General features: G+C 30.4%; 1 protein-coding gene across 3 annotated transcripts in view; it reads left to right on the top strand.

Annotated features, from left to right (window-relative positions):
- LOC118188760 (uncharacterized) overlaps positions 1 to 21,465 on the top strand; it is a 44,219-nt gene extending 22,754 nt beyond the window's left edge. For 2 of the 3 annotated variants that reach the window (XM_085810020.1, XM_085810019.1), the window contains exons 5-6: positions 12,996 to 13,215; positions 20,314 to 21,465. In XM_085810020.1, coding sequence (XP_085666146.1) covers positions 12,996 to 13,215; positions 20,314 to 20,370 — 277 coding nt within the window. In that variant the 3' untranslated portion in view covers positions 20,371 to 21,465. The remainder of the gene's footprint in view (positions 1 to 12,995; positions 13,216 to 20,313) is intronic. The other variant, XM_085810021.1, reaches the window with a different exon arrangement.
- Positions 21,466 to 22,403: the final 938 nt, after the last annotated feature.

The raw sequence follows: 22,403 nt of genomic DNA, 5'->3' as shown, positions 1-22,403 counted from the left end.
CCAGTGGGACATCAACTATGCAGTAAATTAATACATTTAATTCTCTCTAGGTTTCTTTAAACATCTACTGGGACTTAACCCATTGGGACTGAAAGGGTTAAGGGAGAGACTTAAATGCTGTATTTCACCGCACTTAAAATTTTCAGAATATTGATTTATGAGATTTTTAGAAAAGTTCATTTTTTAATAAATGATTACATTTCATATTCAGTTATTCATAAAATGCAATTTTTTCTTTCATTAATAGTGGTAGTATATATTTGTTTCGAAAGAGAAGTGAGAATTAGGATTTGTCTGGGAATTGTAGCAGTCTGTATGCAACATGAAAGCAATTAAGAACTTTTCGGGAAACTAACGCTTGAAGGTCTGAGTTTTGAGTATTGAGTTGAAAAACAAGCTAAGTGGCTGAACTCAGGGGAGGGCGGATGAATTACAGCTATTTATACTATTGGGGAGAATCAACCATTAGTTAACATCCGTGAGAACGGGTGTTTCGTTCAAGCCTTACTCCAGGGTCCTGTCCCCTCTGGCCACTGAAGGCTATTTGGTTAATGAAAGACAGCTGAAAATTTCGGTCATTACTGATGATGGTCCATGTACAGACAGAAATAGCATTTCTTAACTTCTTAGTATTTGTGTGTTTTACATCTACCATGCAGTTTAGAAAGAGAACCCAGAAAAGTTTAGAGTTCAAACGTGTTTAGATCGCCCTTCATTGTTTGTTTTTGAAAAAAGGCCCTTTGCCTCTTTTGCATATGAGTATTCATACATACAGATTTATTTAATTAATATGTAATTTCATCAATGAATTATATTAAAAATATAGATTTAATTAACATTTTTTCTATCTTTTTTGGCCTAAGTTCAACGATACGAATAATGAATAATCCAAAATTTTAAACTTTTTCTAATAAAATTACATATCTACGTAGTTCGATTAAGGAGGCGAAACTCTACGATTATACGTATGATAAAAACATCATAAATTCAAACTTTGTCGCTGAGAATGGAAAATATTTAAAGTCTGAGGAACAAGATTTTCCAAAATTAAATAATTTTTTTAATTATATAAACTTTAAACAGTGTCTTTTCAGAACTGTGCATTATGCATTTTATTTTTTTTTTTAAATTTCTTTATTATTAAATACTTCTTCAGACCAATAAGAGAAATATACAAATTTTCCCGAAATATGTTTTAATCTGTCAAAACAACTTTAAAAATTTGGTGTCCGGTCTTTAAACACAAAAATTATAAAATTTCCTTTTACGATTTAATGTATTTAAGGAATAAAACTTTAGTTTATGTAAATAATGAGAACAATATAAATACGAAGAAATGAAAAATATAAGTGCTTTACAAGTAAATGAAATTGGTATAATGCTTTTAAAAGTACTGTGTTTTTGTTTTTTTTTTTTTTTCCAGTTCTGCTTTCCGAAATGTTTCATTAATTACCCTTTCTTCCGATTGCTCAATAAACGCCCACAAGACTGTCTTTCTTTATGTCTCGTGTTCACAACGTCTGTTCCTGTACGATTAAATCTACATAATAACAGGACCGAGTAATTCTAAATTAAAATGTAATCTTAATTCTAAATTAAAATGTAATCTTAATTATCTAATTAATCTTAATTCTAAATTAAAATGTAATCTTTAAAAAAATTTATACAAAATAAAATTTAGAATTGTACACAGCCCCTTAAAGAATAAAATATCATATATTTCACATCTACAGCCTAGAAACACCATCTACAGCTTTACGGACTGGGAATATCATTTTACGGATTATTATTAACTAGGAGTATGATATACGGCTTTACTAATTGGGAATATGATTTGGCCTTTACGACGAACTGTTAAAAAAATAATTGACGTAACGTCTACATTGATAAGATAATGCACAATGTTCGAAAGACCTAGTTTAAATTTATATGTGATTATCCACATAACACAATCGTATGATTAATTCTATTCACTTTAAGTATCTTTTATAGAATATTTCACATTTAGTACATTTGTATAACATATTTCATTAAATGTAAGGCAACTTTCTTATGTAAAAGCTAAATAATGTTCATTAATTTTAAAAGTTATATAAACTTGTGGTGATATTTATGATATGACACTAAATAGTTTGCTATAAGATTTGGAAAAATAAGAAAATAGCCATACATTTTCTAGAAACATTTAATTTTTTCTGGAAACATGTTTACTGGAACATTTTTTCCAGGATAATTTTTCAGGGACATTTTTTTAACACCGTGCGTAATAACACTGCGTAATAACAGTACCGTGTGCAATAAATTTTCGTAATGATAATTTTTTATGAAATAATACAGTTGTCCATTTATCCGCACTTCCTGTTATCTGAGGTAATCCACATTACCTTAAATGATTGAATTCCACACATATGATAAGAAAACCTAATTAAACAAAACTTGTGTGTTTTGTTTAAAAAGACTTAATTACTAAAAAACCTACATAAAATATTTATCAGGACAGAGAATAATGCATATTAATTAATTTTCAGGTTTAAATAACACTGTCTTTCATGTTATTTTTTTCCCGTGCAATTCCCGTCTTGAGTTATTTATTCTAGCTGAGTACTTCTTTCACTTCATCATTGTCTCGGTCCTGTTATTATGTAAGAAGTATTTAAATTCTTTTTAAAAATGCGCTAAAAATAAAAATTGTTAGCAAATAAACGCATTGCACAATTTACATACTACATTATGTAAACAACATGTCTAGAATTTAATTGCACACTTTCGACACGTACATTTCGTTTCCATAAAGAGTGTAATCTCTTATCATATGTTTCTATGTTTACACAATAGGCTAGGTTGTTTAAATATGGCAAGGCACACAAAGGCTATCAAGCTTAGAAAAAGGATGCCTGCGATGAGGGCTTTCTCGATACCAACCACGAAGCCAGCCTCTTTGCCTGAAATGGCACTGCGTTCAAACTCCTAGCATTCAGCGATTTTAACCATTCGACCAGTAATAGGGGTCATGATTACAGTAAGATTAAAGATTATAATTTATAAATTCGAATGCTTTGCGAAACGTTTGTTCATATAAAATTAAATGTGAAACAAAAACAAAAAGATTCAATAAAAAATGAAAATGCGTCAAAAAACGTGCAGAGTGACTTTTAGATTTAAAGCTCATAGCTCATTTCTGATTTTCCTGGTAGACTCAATTTTAAGTTTCTCAAGTAAATGGTTTTCTTATAGTGTTATAGTATGATAGTGGCTGTGATCTACATGCATCTGGTACTCGCTGCTCGACAATACGTGGATAAATATCGATAGAGACCTTGAGATACGTAATTAATAAAGTACTTCTGATAAAACTCAACATTCAGATCATTACAATAGACCAGTTGTACAAAAAAATATGACACGGAAGGCTTTTTACCACTTTACTTAGAGTATAATATGCTTATATAAGACATCTCTATAACTAAAACTTGGATGTTGGATTGCTGTATTTTTTACTCTTTTTATTTTAATTCTACACAGATATTTTTATTCTAACTAGACTCATCTCTCTTTCTATCTTCATTTTACTTCTAATTTTTTATCATAAAATTTCAGTCTAATTATTTTAAGATTCAATTACTATCTGATATTTGATTTAAAGATCTTTTTCTTTGGGTTTGAACCATTTTAAAATAATTAAATAATTTATTCCGATTTCAAAACTCTGTTTACTAGCTTTTCTCAGTAAAGATGCTAATATTCGTTACCTGAAAGGAACCTCGAGTTTGATTTTTTATTAAATTTTTAATCTGTTCCAGCACTATATACAAAAACTGCTCATTAGTTTTAAACTAGCAATAATGATTCCAGATACACTGAAAATAAATCAAATTATAAATTGCTTAGCTGACATTTTTCAGTTCACAGAAATTTTCCTGGTGTTCAACTACTAATAATCATATACTAACTGTGTTCAATAATGGAACACCTGTTTATTTTTACTTAACAAACTGTAAAACGTCATTTGAGCCTGAAGGGGAAACAGGTGGCTCCTGTCTCGAGAAAACCATTGTTTGACAATTAGGTAAATAATGTATGTCTGATGCTCCAAGTCTTAGTTGTACCTGAAACTCGGAAACTTAACTGCATTTTCTGTCAGAGAAGCCAACATGCCGTTACACTATATCATCAGCCAAAAGAACCGCAAACGACTTATGCTGAAAGGATACATCTATAATTTTGAACGTGCTAGTGCTGAGAAAAGTATTTGGAAATGTGTAGAGTATTTTACCTGTAAGTGTAAAGGGTGAATTCACACTCAAGATGATAAATCATTCTTGAAAAATCTCACGGGCATCCTCCAAATGCTGGCAAAATTACAGCCAAAGAGATTATGAGTTCAATTAAAGAGCGTGCGGTAACAACGCAAGAATCGACACATTCTTCAGCAGCAGTTGGTACAATTGGTCTTCCTTGTGCTGTTTCGGGGCATATACCACCAGTGGAAAATATTAAAAAAATTATCAGATATGCTCGACACGGAGAAATGCCATTGCATAATCCTAGATGTCTTGAAGAATTAGTAATCCCAGAAAAGTTTTCAAAAACACTAAAAGAAGAGAAATTTTTGCTGTATGACAGTGGAGTGCAGACAGAATTCTAATTTTTTCGACCCTCAGAAATCTGGACTTCATGGCTGAATGTCCGAACTGGTTTGCTGATGGAACTTTTAAAGCAACACCACCGCTTTTCAGTCAGATTTATACAATCCATGGTGTTAAATATGATAATGTGATACCTTCAGTGTATGTATTAATGCCAAACAAATGCGAAGAAACATACAATAGAGTGTTTACGGTGATAAAATCTTTGAAACCGAATCTGCAGCCCAAAACTGTAATGACTGATTTTGAAAAGGCTGCCATAAATGCCTTTAAAAATTCCTTTCCGAATATCATTCAGAGAGGATGTTTTTTTAATTTAAGTCAGTGTGTGTATAGAAAGCTTCAGTCTGCAGGTTTGCAATGTAAATATGAAACTGATCCGAATTTCGTTTTGGAAATCTCTCAACTTGCAGCTTTGGCTTTCGTTTCTACTTCAGATGTCATTGAAGCATTTTAAAAATTAATATCATCTACTTATTTTGTAAATAATATGAACATCATTCAGCCAATCATAAATTATTTTGAAGACACATGGATTGGTAGATTTACTCGTCGTGGACAACGTCGCAGACCAGTGTTTGACATCCCTCTTTGGAACTGTTATGATGCTGTAAAAGATAAAGTTCCAAGGACAAATAATGTGGTTGAAGGATGGCATCGCAAATTCAACGAACTTATGAACGGATGCCATCCAACAATCTGGAAATTTATTGATTGCTTAAAAAAGGAACAAAATTTAAATTCTATAAAAATTGAACAATACATTGCAGGTCACCATCCACCAGTAAGTAGAAAAGTTTACAGAGATACATCTCTCAGAATTCAAAAGATTGTAAATGAGTATAATGATCGGCCTATTTTAGACTATTTAAGGGGAACAGCCTACAATTTTCAACTGCAGGTGTAAATTTTTTATACATTAATTAATGAGGATGTTTAATGTCTGATATAATTATACATGTTTTTATTACTACAGCTTTAACATGAGTCGTAATTACATTATATTTTCGGAAAAATATTAGGCGAACTTTTATGCTCTTATAGTTGATATTTACAATTATACTAGCTTTCATGAATATATGTGAATGATATTTTACTCCATATAATGTGTTTTATTTAAGCCTCTTTGGTATAATGTGTTTTATTTAAGCCTCTTTGGTATAATGTGTTTTATTTAAGCCTCTTTGGTATACACTCTTTGGTAGTATAAATCAAATTTTATTTCATCAGAGAAATTATGAACGACAAATGATGATGCCTTGTTCGTTTAAATATCATTTATTAACTGAAACGGTATGCGAAGCTAAAATTTATTGGAGATTTGGTATTAACAGTAACGATATTTTTGAAAAATTCCTATCAATTAAAATTTTATTTCGTTTCATTTTTCATTAATTCATGTTTGTGTGAGAAAATTACTTTAGAGTCTTTGTTTACAGTGGATAAATTTTTAGCTCAATAAGCTATCTATATTTTAATAAAATTCAGTAAATTTAATACCATTGTGGATGCATATCAGATGAAATTTTCAATTTCTATTCCTTACTGAAATCATCCTGATCAGGCAGCTTAATATTAAAGAATGCATTTAAGAGTATTTTTTAACTCGTAAAGCAATGGGAGATATATTTACTTAATTTTATCTCAAATGCTAATAAGATTAGAGTTTTAATGGCTTTTCTTGTAACTTAATTTGATATATCAAACTTATATACGTGGCCCTTAAAACTTATATACTTATATATGTAAGCCCCTTTTGTCTTTCTGAAAGATTCTTAAAAGAAAAAACTTTTTCATATATGACACCATTATGTTTTGAGACAATACGGTATTTTATTGCGTATTTCTGCATATTTAAAAGGGGGAAAATTTGAAAACTGAGGTAAGAAATTTGCTTTTAAATCCCTAGTCATTTCAATTTTGATCAATACTGATTATATAACATAATTTTAAAAATAATTTATTATATGACAGTAATGTAAATTTAACGTTAAAAATCCTTAACAGCAGTTTTTCATTTGCTAAATATAGAATGATATATAAATGGTAGTTTTATTTGATAAATATGAAAGGTATTTTAGAGAGTTTCATGTTTTTCTGCAACGGGTAAGACTATAAACATCGGTCTTTTGCTACAAAAATACATTCTCAAAATATGCTTATGGTTTTCCATGTATAGCTTAATTGAAAACATTTATGAAGCAATATTAAATATTAGTTCTAACTTAGGCGGAAATTTCTGCTATGTTTACAGTTTTCTCGTGCTCCTAATTTTTTAAATGTATACAATGAAGTATTTATTATTTAATTAATTTTTTATAACTGCATTAATAGATGATACATTATTTGCAAAGTTTTGACATGATATAACCTTTTTTATGAAATGAAGGAAAGTAAAATTATTGTTTATTCTTAAGCTACAAATTTTGAACAAGGCTGACATATCTACGCTAAATTTTATAATGGTGCCATAAATATTTTTCATTGCAATAACAACTATAAATTTTTATAATTACTTAAAAACAGTAAAAGAGTGGATTATAAAGCACTGTGTTTAATAAAAGTAATATAATATTAAGAATGGCAACTTTTGATTAAAATATAGATTCAAAATATTATTTCCTGACGCACTGCAAAATCTGAAAATAACACAGTCTATTGTAAACGAATTTTTCAGGATGCACTTTTGGATATAATTTGATCTGAGAAATAAACATTAATACAAGGTGATTATGTAATTCAACAAACAATCTCTATACTGCTTCATAAAATAGATGATTTATGATGGAAGTCTTCTTTTATAAAATACTGTGGTTAAATGTTGCAAACGAAGTTTCAGCTTAAGTTTGGAAATTAATATAGAGGGAAAGTTAAAAAGAGTCTTTCAAAACTAACAAGTTAGCATAATAGCATTAGGGAAGAATATAAAACACATTTCAGTATACATTCAGTATTTATTTCACAATAAGGAAACATTTTTCACTATATAAATAGCATAAGGAAATACTTTTTCAGTATATGAATGTAAAAACACTTTTCAGTATATATCCAGTACTTATTTCAGTGTAAAAAAAACCATTTGATTATGTAAATAGCATAGGGAAAGAATTTTTCAGCATATGATTCATATATTATATTCATATATTAATATATCGATTTCAAATAAATGGTTAATTATTGCTGCGAACTAATCTACAATATCATTTAAATTCTGAGAGCATATATAAATTATGTGAAAGTATCAAAATCCATGAATAAATATATAATTCCAAAAAATGTTTTAATTGTAAGAAAAATTTTAAAATGCATAAGTGAATAATTGTTGAGCAGGCAGGAGACAAACTTATCAAGGGAAGTTGCCTCCAAACCTACTCTTCAATTATTCAATTCGTGTTTCATCATCCATGTATTCAGAATTTAAATGATATTGCAGATTAGTTCGCAGCAATAATTAATCATTCATTTGTTTACAATTAAATTTCATAATTTAAAATTTAATTAACTTTTAATTTACTTTTTACAAATAGAGAATGTTTTTTAAATTCAAATTTCATTACTTAAATCAATGCGCAAGAGAATTATTTAAATTTAATTTAACTTAATGTTTATTAAAAGTAAAACTATTATTTAAGTAAAATATTTATTCTTTTTAATTAAAATAAAAATGCATTTTTTATGCACGAGAGATGAACTTTTGAAATCTGCACTGAGATTGAATTTATTGAGATCTGTAGTTTTAAAAGCTTTATTTTTTTTATATCAGATAAGGTTGGTTTGTGTAAAAAAAAAAAAAAAAAAAAAAAGATCTAAAATGAGAAAAGATATATATTTTTTTTACTTTTCAAACGAAAATATCAAATGCTCCTCAGCTGACTACCTCCTATCCAACCTTTTTCACATTTTAAATGATTTTTAAAATTATTTGGATGATTACTCCAGGAAACAAAACCTTTTTTAGTAAGATCGGTCAAAAGTACGCAATTTGTCTAGTAATTTAATGAAAAAAAAAAAGAAAGACATGAAAGAAAAATAAGATATTTACACCAGTTTTTTTTAAAAATAATATTGTAATTATTTAGTAAAATCATATCTTCTTCTATAATGCATACCACATTACTTCATTTTGTTTAAATTGTAGAAGATATTAAAGTTAAGTAAAAATTTCAAATTACCTTTGAATGCCACTTCCAGATACTTTTACAACAGGTAAACGAGTAAACAAAAAGTTAACATTTCTAGTCTCCTCTCCTGAAATTAAGCTCATACTCTATACATAACTGTAAATAAATTAAATGAATATTGTAGAAAAAGTAGAAATCTTCTTCATTAAAATTTCTGAATTTATGTGTTCATTGATACTGGACTATCAAAAATGCAAATTGTGTGTCTTTCAAATTGAAAATTCATAGATATGCAAGAAATTCATATTATATTTAATTGTAGGGAGTTATGAAACTAGCATTATTTTCAGTCATAAATGTAAAGACCTACATTCATTTATGTCAATCAGAGTTTTACGTCTGCTTTCTAAACATTTGTCAATAAAATAAATATAACTCAAATATTTTTGTATACAAATCAGAAAAACCTTACACAGAGATGTAACCAGATAGCCATTATCTATATTGTTTTAATGATTTGAAGCATCATAATATGCATTTTTGTAAGACTCATTTGATAACACTGTAGTTAGCTAGGTCATTAGTGAAACAATCATAGATGACTCAATGCTAAAGAAAAAGATGCAAGAATTCTGAATACAGTTGAGAAAATTCATAATTATCTGATTGTTTTATAATTCTACATTTCCTATGAGCTATAATTTTATTGCAATTCTTACCCATTACAATTAGGAATATATTAATCCTAGAAGCATTTGACATACATTTAAAAGAAATTCAAAACAATTTAGAGAAACTACTATTTTCTACTTTTATATATGTATTAGTTTTCAATAACAAGAGGATTTCCCAAAAATTTTGGTCCAGTTTAATGCAAAATTAGAGCACAAAATTTAAATCATATTTTTCGTATCAATTCATTTTATGATGAAACTGGAACATTCGAAGTTTATTGCAAAAGTTGCCTTCAAGAAGCAAAATGATTGTGTCACAGTATCAATGCGAATTCGTAAATATTACTAAAATGCATTACTATAATATGTAATATAATAAGGACTAGTAAATATGGACAATATACAAAACTAATAAGGACTATATGTAGTCCTCTTAACACGCACCATCACCACTACACTTTATATAAAAATTAGTCATATTTTAACAATAAAACGAAAAAAAGTTTTTGAGCAGTCCAGCACTCAAAAAAGCATGTGATTCGATTTTATAAAAGTATAAAGTATGAATCATAGCCAACATGCTAATTAAGCCTTACGTGAATATTAAAAAGAACACATATCGAAGTATAAAAAATGGGTAACTCCATGAAGTTATAAACTTATATGCAACATTTTGTTCTTTTTGTTAAATGCAGATGCAATAATGAACATCGTAGTAGAGTTTTTATGGCTGGGAAAAGAGATAGAGAAGCTTTTTTCCCCTCCCTGTGGAGTGTAAGAGGAAGAAAATGTTTAACGTTGAGGTAAAGAAATCCAGATAAGCAATTAGTATAGTTGTTGTTTACAGTGGTGCACATAGATAAACTGAATTCTACATTTACCTAATAACACACCTCTCATTGACTTAGCTATTTCACAGTATATCTTTGCTTATTATTGTGAACTGAGAAACTAAACCTACAGTTAATTACAGATTAAAAAAAAACAATAAGATTTGTAAAATTATTAAAACAAAAAGATAAATTTGTTGTATTTAAAACGTAAACTATGAAACTTAACATGCATTCTTTCAAGATATCTTTTTCCAATAGTTTAATGCCTAGACGCACTAAATACTTTCATTTTTTTAAACAATTTCTTTCTGGATACTTTAATTAAAAAAAATCATGCACGAAGCGAACCCGGATTTTAAAATTTAATTACGATTGATATTCAAAATCATATGTTTCTAAAGCATATATGATTCATAAATATGTATTCATATGATTCATAAAAATGTTATATTTTCTTATTCCAAACAGTTTGTCATATAAATACAAAAAGAAATTGTACTTGAAACGTTTCAGTCAGTGAAAAGAAAAGACAATATAAAATATGTACAGTTTTTATCCTTGAAATCTATATAAAGGAAATTCGATTAAGTTTTTATTTCACTAAATTTTATCTTTAATTAAAAATCTACAAGAAAACTTAGTCGCTTCAAAGTTGCTAGGCAAAGAATGGCTACACAATAGAATCTCACTCAGAAATATTAATTTTAATTTCGCTACAGATTTTTGGCGAGCATAATTTAAGATATTCTGAAAATTAAGAAATACCGAAGAAAACATTCAAAATTGTCTTAGAAAGTTGACCACTGTAAGTTCAACAAGTAACTACAAAATTTTCGAATAAAATGTATATGAAAAATTAAATAATACTTTTAAAGTGCTAAATAAGAAATGTCTAAATCTAAAAGTAAATGTAAGCAATCCTATTTAAAGGGACTACTCAAAATTCCATATCTGTTTAATCTTGAGAGAATGTAGTGAACTTTCGTAATGATTAAAAACCAATGTTTATTATTCTCAAAAACACTGTTCGTCTTGGAGGGAAATAGTCACCAAGAATGTTCACTGCAAGTATGCATTATTTCTAAAAAACAACAACAAAACAAAAAAAAAAAAAAAAAAAAAAAAAAAAAAAAAAAAAAGCTGCAGGAGGATTTTCGTGATTTTCCTAAAGTATTAATGTGCATATGAACCAGTTCCTGAGAATGTACTCCACAAAGGAATCCCAACCCCCTTAAGCAGATAGCCGTAGTGTGCTTTGGCATAATCTAATAAATCTAAATCCTACTGAAATATTATGCATAGCTGACTGACTTTCTTCATAATTAACAAATCGTCATTCAAGTAACTGTCTGCACGCTGTGCATGGAAATTTTAATGACATTTTAAGAATAAACTGAAACAAAACAAGAAATAACTTTCGCTATAAGAGTATTAGACTGTTAAATAATAATTTAATCCTAAAAAAAATTAATTTTTTCTTAGTGCCTATATAACTGCCTAGTTAACTATTCACTGATTAATACATATTCTACAATTTAGTGCCGACTGAAATATCCAGTATACAAAACTAATGTCTGAATAGCTCAATATCATAAATACACCAGCTTTAAAAAAGAGCATAAGTGCGGACTTGAGGAAGCAAAGAGCTCTACAGAGAAGATTACTCTAAATATTATCTGCAGTGGTATCATTTGGCCACTGCTTCATATGCAACTGGATGCTATTTACTTTTCTGCATAATAGAGTTATTGCAACCCTTTCTCTGCTGTGAGTTATTCGCCCAGTTAAAAGAAAGTGTGAGACAACAAGTGACAAATGTGAGCACAATTCAGTGTTGCCAACTTTGAAAGATGAAATTATGGATACTAGATTGTAAAATTATGACATTAATGTAAAAAATATGGTACAAAATGTTATTATTTGAATAGGAAAAAAATTTTAATGCAAACAGTAAAAATCTCTGAGAACCAGTCGAATTTTTCTGTGGTTCAGTGGCAGTTGAGAATACCTGTTCTGGATAATTATTTACACTTTTTAAGAAAACCAAGATTCTAAATTCATGCCCTCATAATTTCACCTTTTGAATACATTTGTAAATATGCATATTCAGACTATTTGAAATTTAATTTCTTTGAACAACTCTAGTTTTTTTTAAATATGCTACTATATCCCAGTAGTTTATTATTTTTTGCTACTCCATATACTATACATACCATGCTTGTTAACTTTTATAGCCTGCTGCATTTTTAATATGTAGTGTTCCAGTAATTTGAGTTAAAATCATGTTTTACTGTTGCATTACTCTTATTATAATCTTATTAGAATTAATATTATTGGTAACTTTCACCAGTGTTCTTATTATTAAATAGGATACTAGACAAGATTTTTGACATGTAGGGTGACAAAATATAGAAAGAAATCAATATTTCAGAACTTATGTGTTTTTCTTATCTTGGTGTATTGTTTAAACATATGAAATGCAGATGACCATAAAGAGCATTCCATGTGCTTTACAAGTCTTGAAAGTTTTGTGACTGATTATCTACCATCATGATTTAAGCAAAATCATTTAATTTTGCTATGCTTCTCACGTGAAGGTTTGGCTATCATTTGTGTGTAATCATTAGTTTACTGGTGAGAAGGCTAAAATAATAATTTATAGTGTATATTTATACATAGTACCATTTACAATGTGTTTTTTTTTATGTTATTTTCTTTTAGAAAATCAGCTACTGGTGCTTCTGGTTCAAACATTCAAAGGAAATGGGGGAATTTTTACAAAAAGCCAGAGAATAAGAGTCAAATTAAAGAAACTAATCCTGATAGCAAAAATAGTGAGCAGTCTATTGTGTCTGTGCCTAGAAATAAGACTGTATATACTAAACCCAAAATTCAGAGAAATGTCTTTATTAGAAATAAAGATGTCACTGTGAATATTGAGGTAAACCATTAAGAAATATCATAACTTTTAAAATGTTTGTAACATATTTTTTATATAAGTGCAGATTAACTGAAAGAGAATGCCTCTTTCAGTTAATTTGCACTAATTTATAATTTTTTAATAAAAAATGTTATGTTTGAGAAAATATATTTCTTCAAACCTGTTAAATCTGTCAAAATTATTCAAACATTTAGAAATCACGGAAGTTTCTTTTATACCTAGGTAAGTTTTGACCTTCATTTAATGCACTGTAGATCTTGAAACTATTTGATCTTGTTTCAAGTCCTTTAAATTATTGTTACAATTTTGATGATTGCTGCAGTCGTTACCAAAAATTCTGAAGATTATTTATGACACTCAGCATTTTTTATTCATTCCTGCAGAATAAATAATAATAAAAAAAATTGTACCATAATGCACTCTGCTGAATTATAAATATTTTGAAACTTCTCACTCACAGCCACAAAAACTGCATCACCATGTTTTTACATGCATATAATTTCAGTGTATTTAATAGTTTTGAAGTAATGCATTTGTATATAAATCTGGCATTTTATTTCAGTGATCCTGTATTTACTGACTTTCTTTTTCCCTTGTATTATTTTTAATTTAAAGGCAAAGATATTTTCAATATATGTGTTCATCATGTCCCAGAAAATAAGCACCAGATGCTAGTAAGTTATTCTGTAGGCTAAGGTAAAGAAAACAAAAATGTTACATTAATGTATAGGTTTATGCAGTGTATGAGTTGGAAGACAAAGGAAAACTGGTGCGTGTGAAAGATGTAAAATTTTTCGTATGGCACATGAAAAGAGTAACAGAAACCTAAACTCAAGATTGTCCAAACTTCACATTAGTAGAATCCATATGCTAGATTTAGAAACATGCAAAAGCCACAGTTGAAATTAATAGGGTTATATATATATATATAATTTTTATTGAACCTGCTATGTATTGATTAAAGTATAATACATTTTTTATGGTGCACAGAATTTTTTTATGATGTGTAAACTTTTTTGTAGTTTAAAAAAAAATGCATTTTTTCCGAATCCAAAATCCACAATTTTATAAATGATATTGGCAGAAAGAAGCTGAAAATAGAAGAAAAGTATAATTTTTACAATAATATGAAAAGCTTTTGAAAGAATAATAAAAAATAAAGTGCCTTTTTTTAAAATTTATGCTTACTTTCTGTCAAGAATGAAATTAGTTATGATGGCGCAGCATGCGTCGCTGAGAATTTGTGTTTAAATCAAGTATTTAAAAATAAACTATCCATTTACCAGATCTTTTATATAAAAATAGTAGTTTTTGTTTGTAGTACCCCTAGTTTTGAGGTATGTTGTAGCAATACTGCTGGTTGTTCTGCTGTCCCAGTCCTCTATCCAATTTCACAAGGGAAGCGGCTTTGACTGTATTGTAACATGATATGCCAAATGGTCTTTCTCTGATGGTGTTTGATTAAATACAGTAAGCACTGCTCACATGGGCAAAAGTTCTTAAGGAAGGTATTCTATTACATAAAATTTTCTCTGAACCATAGAAATGATCTTAATCTGTTATTTTTCATTCAGCTTTTAGAAGAATGCTGCTGCTTCTGATACAGTTCTGATTTTGTTAATTATGGTCATCTCTGTTTTAACTTGCTTTGCTAAGTGCATGAATTTCTGTAGAATCTTTCTGATTAATCTACAAGGGCTTGAGGTTGGAAAATCTCCTTTCCCTTGAGGACTTTTGTGTACAATTAATAATATTAGGAATGGAAACTTTTCCACCATCGTTCATCTGAAAAGTTTGAAGAAATGTCTATTCTGAGCCAGAAACCTTGTTTTTTTATTGAATTTATCCTTTGGACATCCATTATATGGTGCTGGGTGAGAACCTGCATTACATTTTATGCAAAATGCTTTTTCATTTAAGTTACATTCATAGGAATAATGTTCTTTCGAGTTTCTCACACGTCAGGGGTTTATTGTAACAGTCACTTTGAGTATGTTCATATCTCTGAGAGTGGGAGTACGACCATAGCCCAGGATGAGATTTGAAACTTTCAACGGAAATTCTCAAGTAAAATAGTCTTGTGATGTTTTAGATTTCTTTACCTTCGACATTACAAAGATCTACAGAGCAGATCAGTATCGGTTGGATTACATTGTCTTTCATTCTAGTGAAGTGCTTGACCTTATTGATACGAGTCTTTGGTATGGAGTTGTTCATTTAGTAGATAATCTACTCTGATGTAATTTTGAGGCCTTTAGTACTGCGTTTAATTTTGAGGCATTTTAGTACTTTAGTAGTCTTGTTGCTTGAGAGATAAAAAGTGTGGAAACCAAGTCCAATTAGAAATGAGCAAGACCATTTTTTAATAGGATCAGATCAGAACTGTTTGCTCACTGAACTGAATCAGTTGTTCTATTACTTGCTGCACGGGCCCACCAGCATCCAAACGGTAACGTTGCTGAACACTGGTAGTTTGGTCCGAGGTTCGAATCCCGCAAATGGGCTGGCTGCATGGGCATTTTCGTGGTTTTCCCCATGTGTAACATGTATATGAGCCAGTTCCCATAGAAAGTCCTCCATGAAGGCATCCCTCCCTTAAGGCAGATAGCCCTCAAGTGCTTTGCCGTAATCTAATAAAACTAAACCAAACTAATTACTTGCTGCATAGTAACAGTAATAAAAAAGATCAGGAACGAGGTGTGACTCGAGAGAAGTTAGTGAGGATGGCGTAAAATGTTTAGAAAAATCAAGCAGTAGGACCAGGAACAATTAATGAGGTTGAAGCAAAAAGAATCCTATGAACAGTGGGATCAGAAGAATCAGCTCAGTGAAACACCATCTGCCTGATCTAATTTCTTTCAACTGTATTTCTAAAATTCCCCGAAACTTTCTTTCTGCAAAGAACTAACAACAAAATTTGTTATGTTTGGAAATGATAAAAATTAAACTTTCTTTTAAGATGAGAGGATAAATAGTCATTTCTTCCCTAAAATGGGAATTGTACTTTCCTGGCATGCTTTCAACAAGAGCTTTCTGATGAACTCTAAAACAGCTCTCCTCTCCCCCCCTCCACGAATCACATGTTCATTCAGTGAAGTTATTCAGTTTGGGAACAAATAGCACATTTCTAATCCTAGCATACTTCCATTAAAAGCTAATCATGAACTGTAAAAATGTTCCCACTCTGTTAAGTAGAATTACCCATTATTTCCTCAGTGAAGTGAATTGGCTCTTTGAATCAGTTTTGGAGTAAATTGTCCAAGTTCAGTATTTTATAAATATTTGGTAATCACATGGTAAGTGTGTGAGATCATAGTGTGTACCTCACTCTACACTCCTTTAACCTGCTATTATTATTATTATTTTGCAAATTGCAGTTAACTGCTCGTAGCATTTTCCAGTTAACTTCCATGGCTGTAAGTATATGAGTAGTATCTTATTGAGTTTAGCTGGAGGCAATCCTGTCTTGGAAACCTCCATATGGTCAGCATTTCCATCATTGTCCATAAGTGATTCATAACAGTTACTGTTACTAAAAATTTCATTGTCAGAAGTGTTAGCAAGTCTCTTCTCTTTGCTGTTTTTCTTAATTTCTGTGAAGCATGTTCCTTTTTGGTGCATTTCTTTACCTGCCTCTTTTTTCAAGTGCCAGCTGGTTTGTCTAGGCATATTACTGAATGAAGATGTAGCTATTCAGTCTGTTTTGCCTGTTTTTAGTAGACACTGTAGATTTTGTTTGTTCCCTCAGTTCCTGCAATTCTTTAATGTGCTGGAGTCGAACTACTGCCTCATTCTTTCTAGAAGTTCCAAGAAATCCAAGAAAAAACGTTCTTTGATAAAACGTTTCTTCTTGGATTTTTTGCAATAATTTAAAAACGGATTTTCGTAGTTTTCTTTTTGTCTAAGAACTTTTCTTCTTAACACGTGTTTCTCAATTTGCTGTACACATCGCAGAGAGGGAAATTCTAGCTGCCAGGTTCCGTCGCCAAATCCCTTGGCAAATTTTCCCTCCGCTTTTTACATAGACGTTCTTTGGTTAGAATAATCTCCATGTATGGTACAGCGGGATTTGGCGACATGATGATGAGCAGTAAACGGGTCATTTTGTTCTTGGCGACAATTTTCAAAAGCATCCGAAGGCCATATCGTATACTAGGATTTTACCGCAAAATCTTTTTTCTTTTCTTTTCTTTTTAATAAATACCTTGTCATGTTGCAGTAAAATAAAAAAATAGTAATCAATCATCTAGGATAACCATGTAATATAACTATATTCGCTAAAATATCATTGATTATTCTAATTAAATTTTTAAGTAATTATCTTTATTTTTCTGTTATTCATATCATTTAATGTTGCTTCTTCCCTCTAAATTTATTTATCATTAGTAAATATTTCCAAATTTCAGGAAATTTTCTCTGGCATAATCCTGAAATTAATTCTAGCAGTATGATGACATACCATCATGAAATTTAATGCACATATTTTTCCTTATGTATGCTGCGAAATAAATATAAAATACCTCAATTTAGTAAAAAAATATCATTAAATAGATTTCTTTCTTTCATTTAGTTGCAAAATGTCTGCAAAAAAAGCCTTATTTTATTCCAGATTGGGCAGATTCTAATCTCAATCTTCAGTGGAGAAAACAACTCCTATTATAATAATATTTGTGTTTTCAAGTGTTAAGCTGCCTTTTAAGAATACACCTCACACAAATTAAATTTACCTAAAATCTAACCTAACTTTTAGCATTGTGTTGTGATTTATAAGAACCGGATTAGCCTCGTGTTGAACTGGGGATGATCATGAGTACTAATTAAATAAAACGTACAGTTGTTATCCAATGTATATATCTTAAATTTTATTAAGTTTTTTAAGCGGAAAAGTAAACAAAATTATCAAACAAAGTGTACCAAGAATAATTAAGAATAAATGTCCTCTGGGATTTATTGAATAATTAAGTGAATTTGCTACACAGTACAAGTAATACCGTAATTAATTTACCTCTTAGCACAGCCAACGTACATTACGCGGATAAACTGGAATTTTCTTGAAACATACCTGGAAAACCTGGAAAAGTCAGGGAATTTCATTCTCCTGTTTGAGTGGCAACCCTGTGAGTGATTTCAGATCTGGGTTGTAATATTCATTTCATGCTACTCTGTTTCAGTAAGTGGTTATTGATATTGATTGTCATGTTGTTAGGTCCAGTTTCAAATTCTAAGATGTTTGTATTTATCTACCTCTTCTTGTGGGTAAAATAGAAGTCTAACCTTGTGGTGCATCATGGGCAGTATTTTTGGTTATGTCTGCTCATTTAAAAATGAAATGCGTATTAGTGTATTCCATATTTAAATAATAAGGCATCAAGGTTTTATCAATTAATGTTACAATTTCTATCTGTAATATCTGCTTCTTAAGAGAAGAATCAACTTTTATAACACCTGCTACTACAGGTGGTACTTTCATCTCTTGTGGCATATAATTGCTCATTTCTCCCCTTTATGTCTTTTGCAAGAAGCATGTATTGTTCATTTTATTTAACTATAATTTAATGCTATATTTTTATATTTGTTTTTGTTTTTTGAGCTGCAACTAATTTTGTACACTTAGAAAGTAAATGTTGTGTACCTTTGTTTTCATTAATTTAAACTTTTAAAAATACATTTTACTTATCTTACGGTAGTGAATGATAAAAATAGTCTAATATCTGTATGTATATTACCGTTGTGGCATATTTGTTTCTAAAACTTATTAAACCTTCTAAATACGAAGGCAATCCCTAAAAAAAGGGTCTCCTATATTTTTAGATATACAAAGAACCGTTTATTTTCTATAATTGCTACATCACTTTAAAGATTGAAGAATGCTTTATTTTCCAACATAATCGCCATTTCGGTCGATGTATTTTTGTAGACACTGGGGCAGTTTTACAATGCCCATGTCATACCAGCTTGCCGCCATGTCCTTCAGGAAGCGTTGTACCTCATCTTTCACTGTTATCGTGGATAATGCTTACACCCTTGCTCAACATCCCTCTTCTCTGGTTCTGAATTGCCCTTCTGAGTTTCTTTAGTGTTTCACAGTACCTGTCAGCGTTGACTGTTGTCCTAGCAGGCAGAAAGTCGACCAACAGTACCCCCGTCCTGTCCCAAAACACAGTTGCCATGACTTTACCGGCAGATTGTGTTTGCTTGAATTTTCGTGGCTTGGACAAAGAGGGATGCCGCCACTCGCGTGACTGTTGTTTTGTCTCAGGTGTAAAGTGGAATGCCCAGGTTTCGTCACCTGTGACAATCGAGTCCCAGAAGTTGTCCTTTTCATCTCCATAGCGGCGAAGAAATTTGCGGGAAGAATCAATCCGTTGCCGTGTGTGATCTGTCAGCATATGCGGCACCCATCCTGCACACACCTTCCGATATTGCAATTTTTCCGTTAAAATCCTGTGGATGGTGCTTCTGGAAACCTCAGGAAGCAAAATGCAAAGAGCATCCAGAGTTATTTTCCGATCTTTACGCATGAGTTCCTCAACTTTCGCGATTGTCCTGTCGGCACTTGACGGCCTCCCGCTCCTTTCTTCGTCATGAATTTCAGTACGACCGGCTGTAAACTCTCTACACCACTTGCGAACGTTTTTGACATCCATGCATGATTGTCCATACACTTCTGTCAATAGGCGATGAATTTCAACCGGTTTAATGACTTTTGCGTTAAAAAATCGAATAACTGCGCGCACTTCGCACTTGGCGGTAACGTTTATCGGGAGGTCCATTTCAAATGGCTGCCAAGCCAAGACTGAGCATCCGAGCGAAGTGCCTGCGTGCTTATGTGTTAGCGGAGAAGGCACCACTCACAACAGTGTTGCCAACAACCGTATTAAAACTTTCTCTACGTCCCCAAAAAATAGGAGACCTTTTTTTTGGGGATTGCCCTTGTATTTTTCATTAGATATATTGAAAAGTGCATAAAATGACCTTCCTATTTCAAATGTACATAAAGAGTCAACTGTAATATATATTCTTTTATGTTTATTTCAAGCATATGTTGTCTTCTGTTTTCTAATTTAAATGTACTTGATTTTTTTTTTTTAAATCTAGAATTCTACTTCACAAGAACCACCAAAGAAGAAACATAAACCCATTACTTGGCCATGAACAGTATCAGCCTTAAGATTCATAAAAGGCATAACAATTTGAGGGCCTTTGAAGTGTTAAAGCAGTGGTTCTCAACCTTTTTTGCTCCATGCATCCCTTTGAATGTTGCTAGACCTTAACCCTCCTTTCTCAAACTTGGAAAAAAATATGTAAATTTATTTCAATTTTGATTATTTTTTAATATTTTCAAAAATTAAATTACGAAAAAGGTATAGAAAATGTTGATAAGTATCAAAACATGAATAACAGTAATTTTTTATATTCATGGACTAAATACTTACAAATAAAGAGTTTACCTCATCCCTCCTGAAAATATGAAAATCCTCTCTTGTTGAGAACCACTGTGAAAATATTGTTACATAGTGAATTGTTGTCTTATGATAGATGGATTCATTTTTAACTTTTTGTTGTTTATGTACTTGGTTTTCATCATTTGTTATTTCATTTGCTGTATATAATGTCACATTGTATAGCTGTAGTTTTCAATATGCCTAAAATTTTTAATAATAAATGAATGTCAAAATATATAACATTTTTTAAGAGCTTTGTAATGTTTTACATCCATATGTATATAAACATTGCTTTTTCTACTACAGTGCAACAAAAAATCCTTTCCATGAACTGTCACTTTATAATGTTTTCTTAAAATTAAGGATTTTAAAATCAGTATCTTACATGTAAAACCAGTAACTTATATTTCCCATTTGGTAAATTGCTGAAATATGTAAAATTACTTATTTTGGGATAAAATGTTCTACGTTTTAAATTCAAAGCATACTTAAATACAGTAGTGAAGGTTATTTCATATATTAACTCTGAGTATTATAAAGCCACATATGAGAGATTCTGTTTCTCTTTTTATCTGAAATAATTTGAATCATTCCTTGATAATGCATTGATCTGAGTTTCACTTTTTAAAAATTTTGGTCATTAAAGTAAGTTTGTGGGGATTTAATGCTTAAATCTTGCATGCATATTTCCTAAATCTTTTAATCATTATTTTTGTAGAAAGGAGTATGCAAAAATGTCTGGAATTTGATGGTGGTTTTATAGAATATTATTTTACTTGTATAATAAATAATATTGCAGAGTAAACTGTGTTTTCAGTGTACTTTTTTCAAGAGATCTCTCTATACTGTGTTACAAATAGTGTTTATAGCATTAATACATATTTATTATAAAATTTCATCTGCGCTGTGAGTCTCTTTGGTTTGGAACAGAGAATATTGTGTTTTAATGAAAGATTCCTGTCACTGCAAGCATCATCTGTGCAAACAGTTAACGTTGCCATATGTAATCATATTTTGTCAAACAATTTTTGGCATTTGAAAGATAGAACTTAGATTACTTTAGAACATAGTATTGTGGAATTTGTAAAAAAATACCATTAATTACAAGGTGATCCACTGTCAAAGTTCTAAATAAAAATTATAAGAAACAAACAAAAGGAGAAACTATTACAAAAAGAATACTTCCTGATGTTTCAAAAGTTTTCGATCCAGTCGGAGTCACTTGTTTTATTACACTAGTTCCTAAATGACCGTGGCAGGAATGTTGGAAAACAGGCTTCATGGGTCACTAAATTACCTTTAGACATAGAAAATAAATTTGAAATTTGGAGAAAAAAGCATGCTGGTGTAGAAAACTTCAAAATTCCCCGAAGACTGCTGAGCCTTGACTTTAAGAATGCCAACCTAGCGTTACAAGTTTTTTTGTGATGCTCCAAAACTGTCCTATGCTACTAGTGTCTTTTTCCAAGTAGAAAAGGATAGTGAAGTAACGTGCCAGTTGATTCAAGTGAGATCGGAAGTCGCACCATTAACCTTTTCTTCGTCCGTAATGCGTCTAGCGCGTGTGAAACTTCTGCGGGGCGGCCAGAATGCATTTGAAGCATTCTTCTACATTTTAAAACTTTTAAACGTTTAAAACGCCTTTTTAATGCTATTTGTTTGAGTTTTTATTTTTGTTTGTTCTAATACCTCCTAGAGGGCAGTACTAATCAGGCATTCCATTTCTAATTGAATTTCCCCCCC

The sequence above is a fragment of the Stegodyphus dumicola genome, chromosome X2, assembly GCF_044657685.1.
Source record: "Stegodyphus dumicola isolate Sdum_Otavi_A_Nest chromosome X2, ASM4465768v1".
Taxonomy (NCBI): Eukaryota; Metazoa; Arthropoda; class Arachnida; order Araneae; family Eresidae; genus Stegodyphus; species Stegodyphus dumicola.
This window is presented reverse-complemented; position numbering and strand designations above follow the sequence as displayed.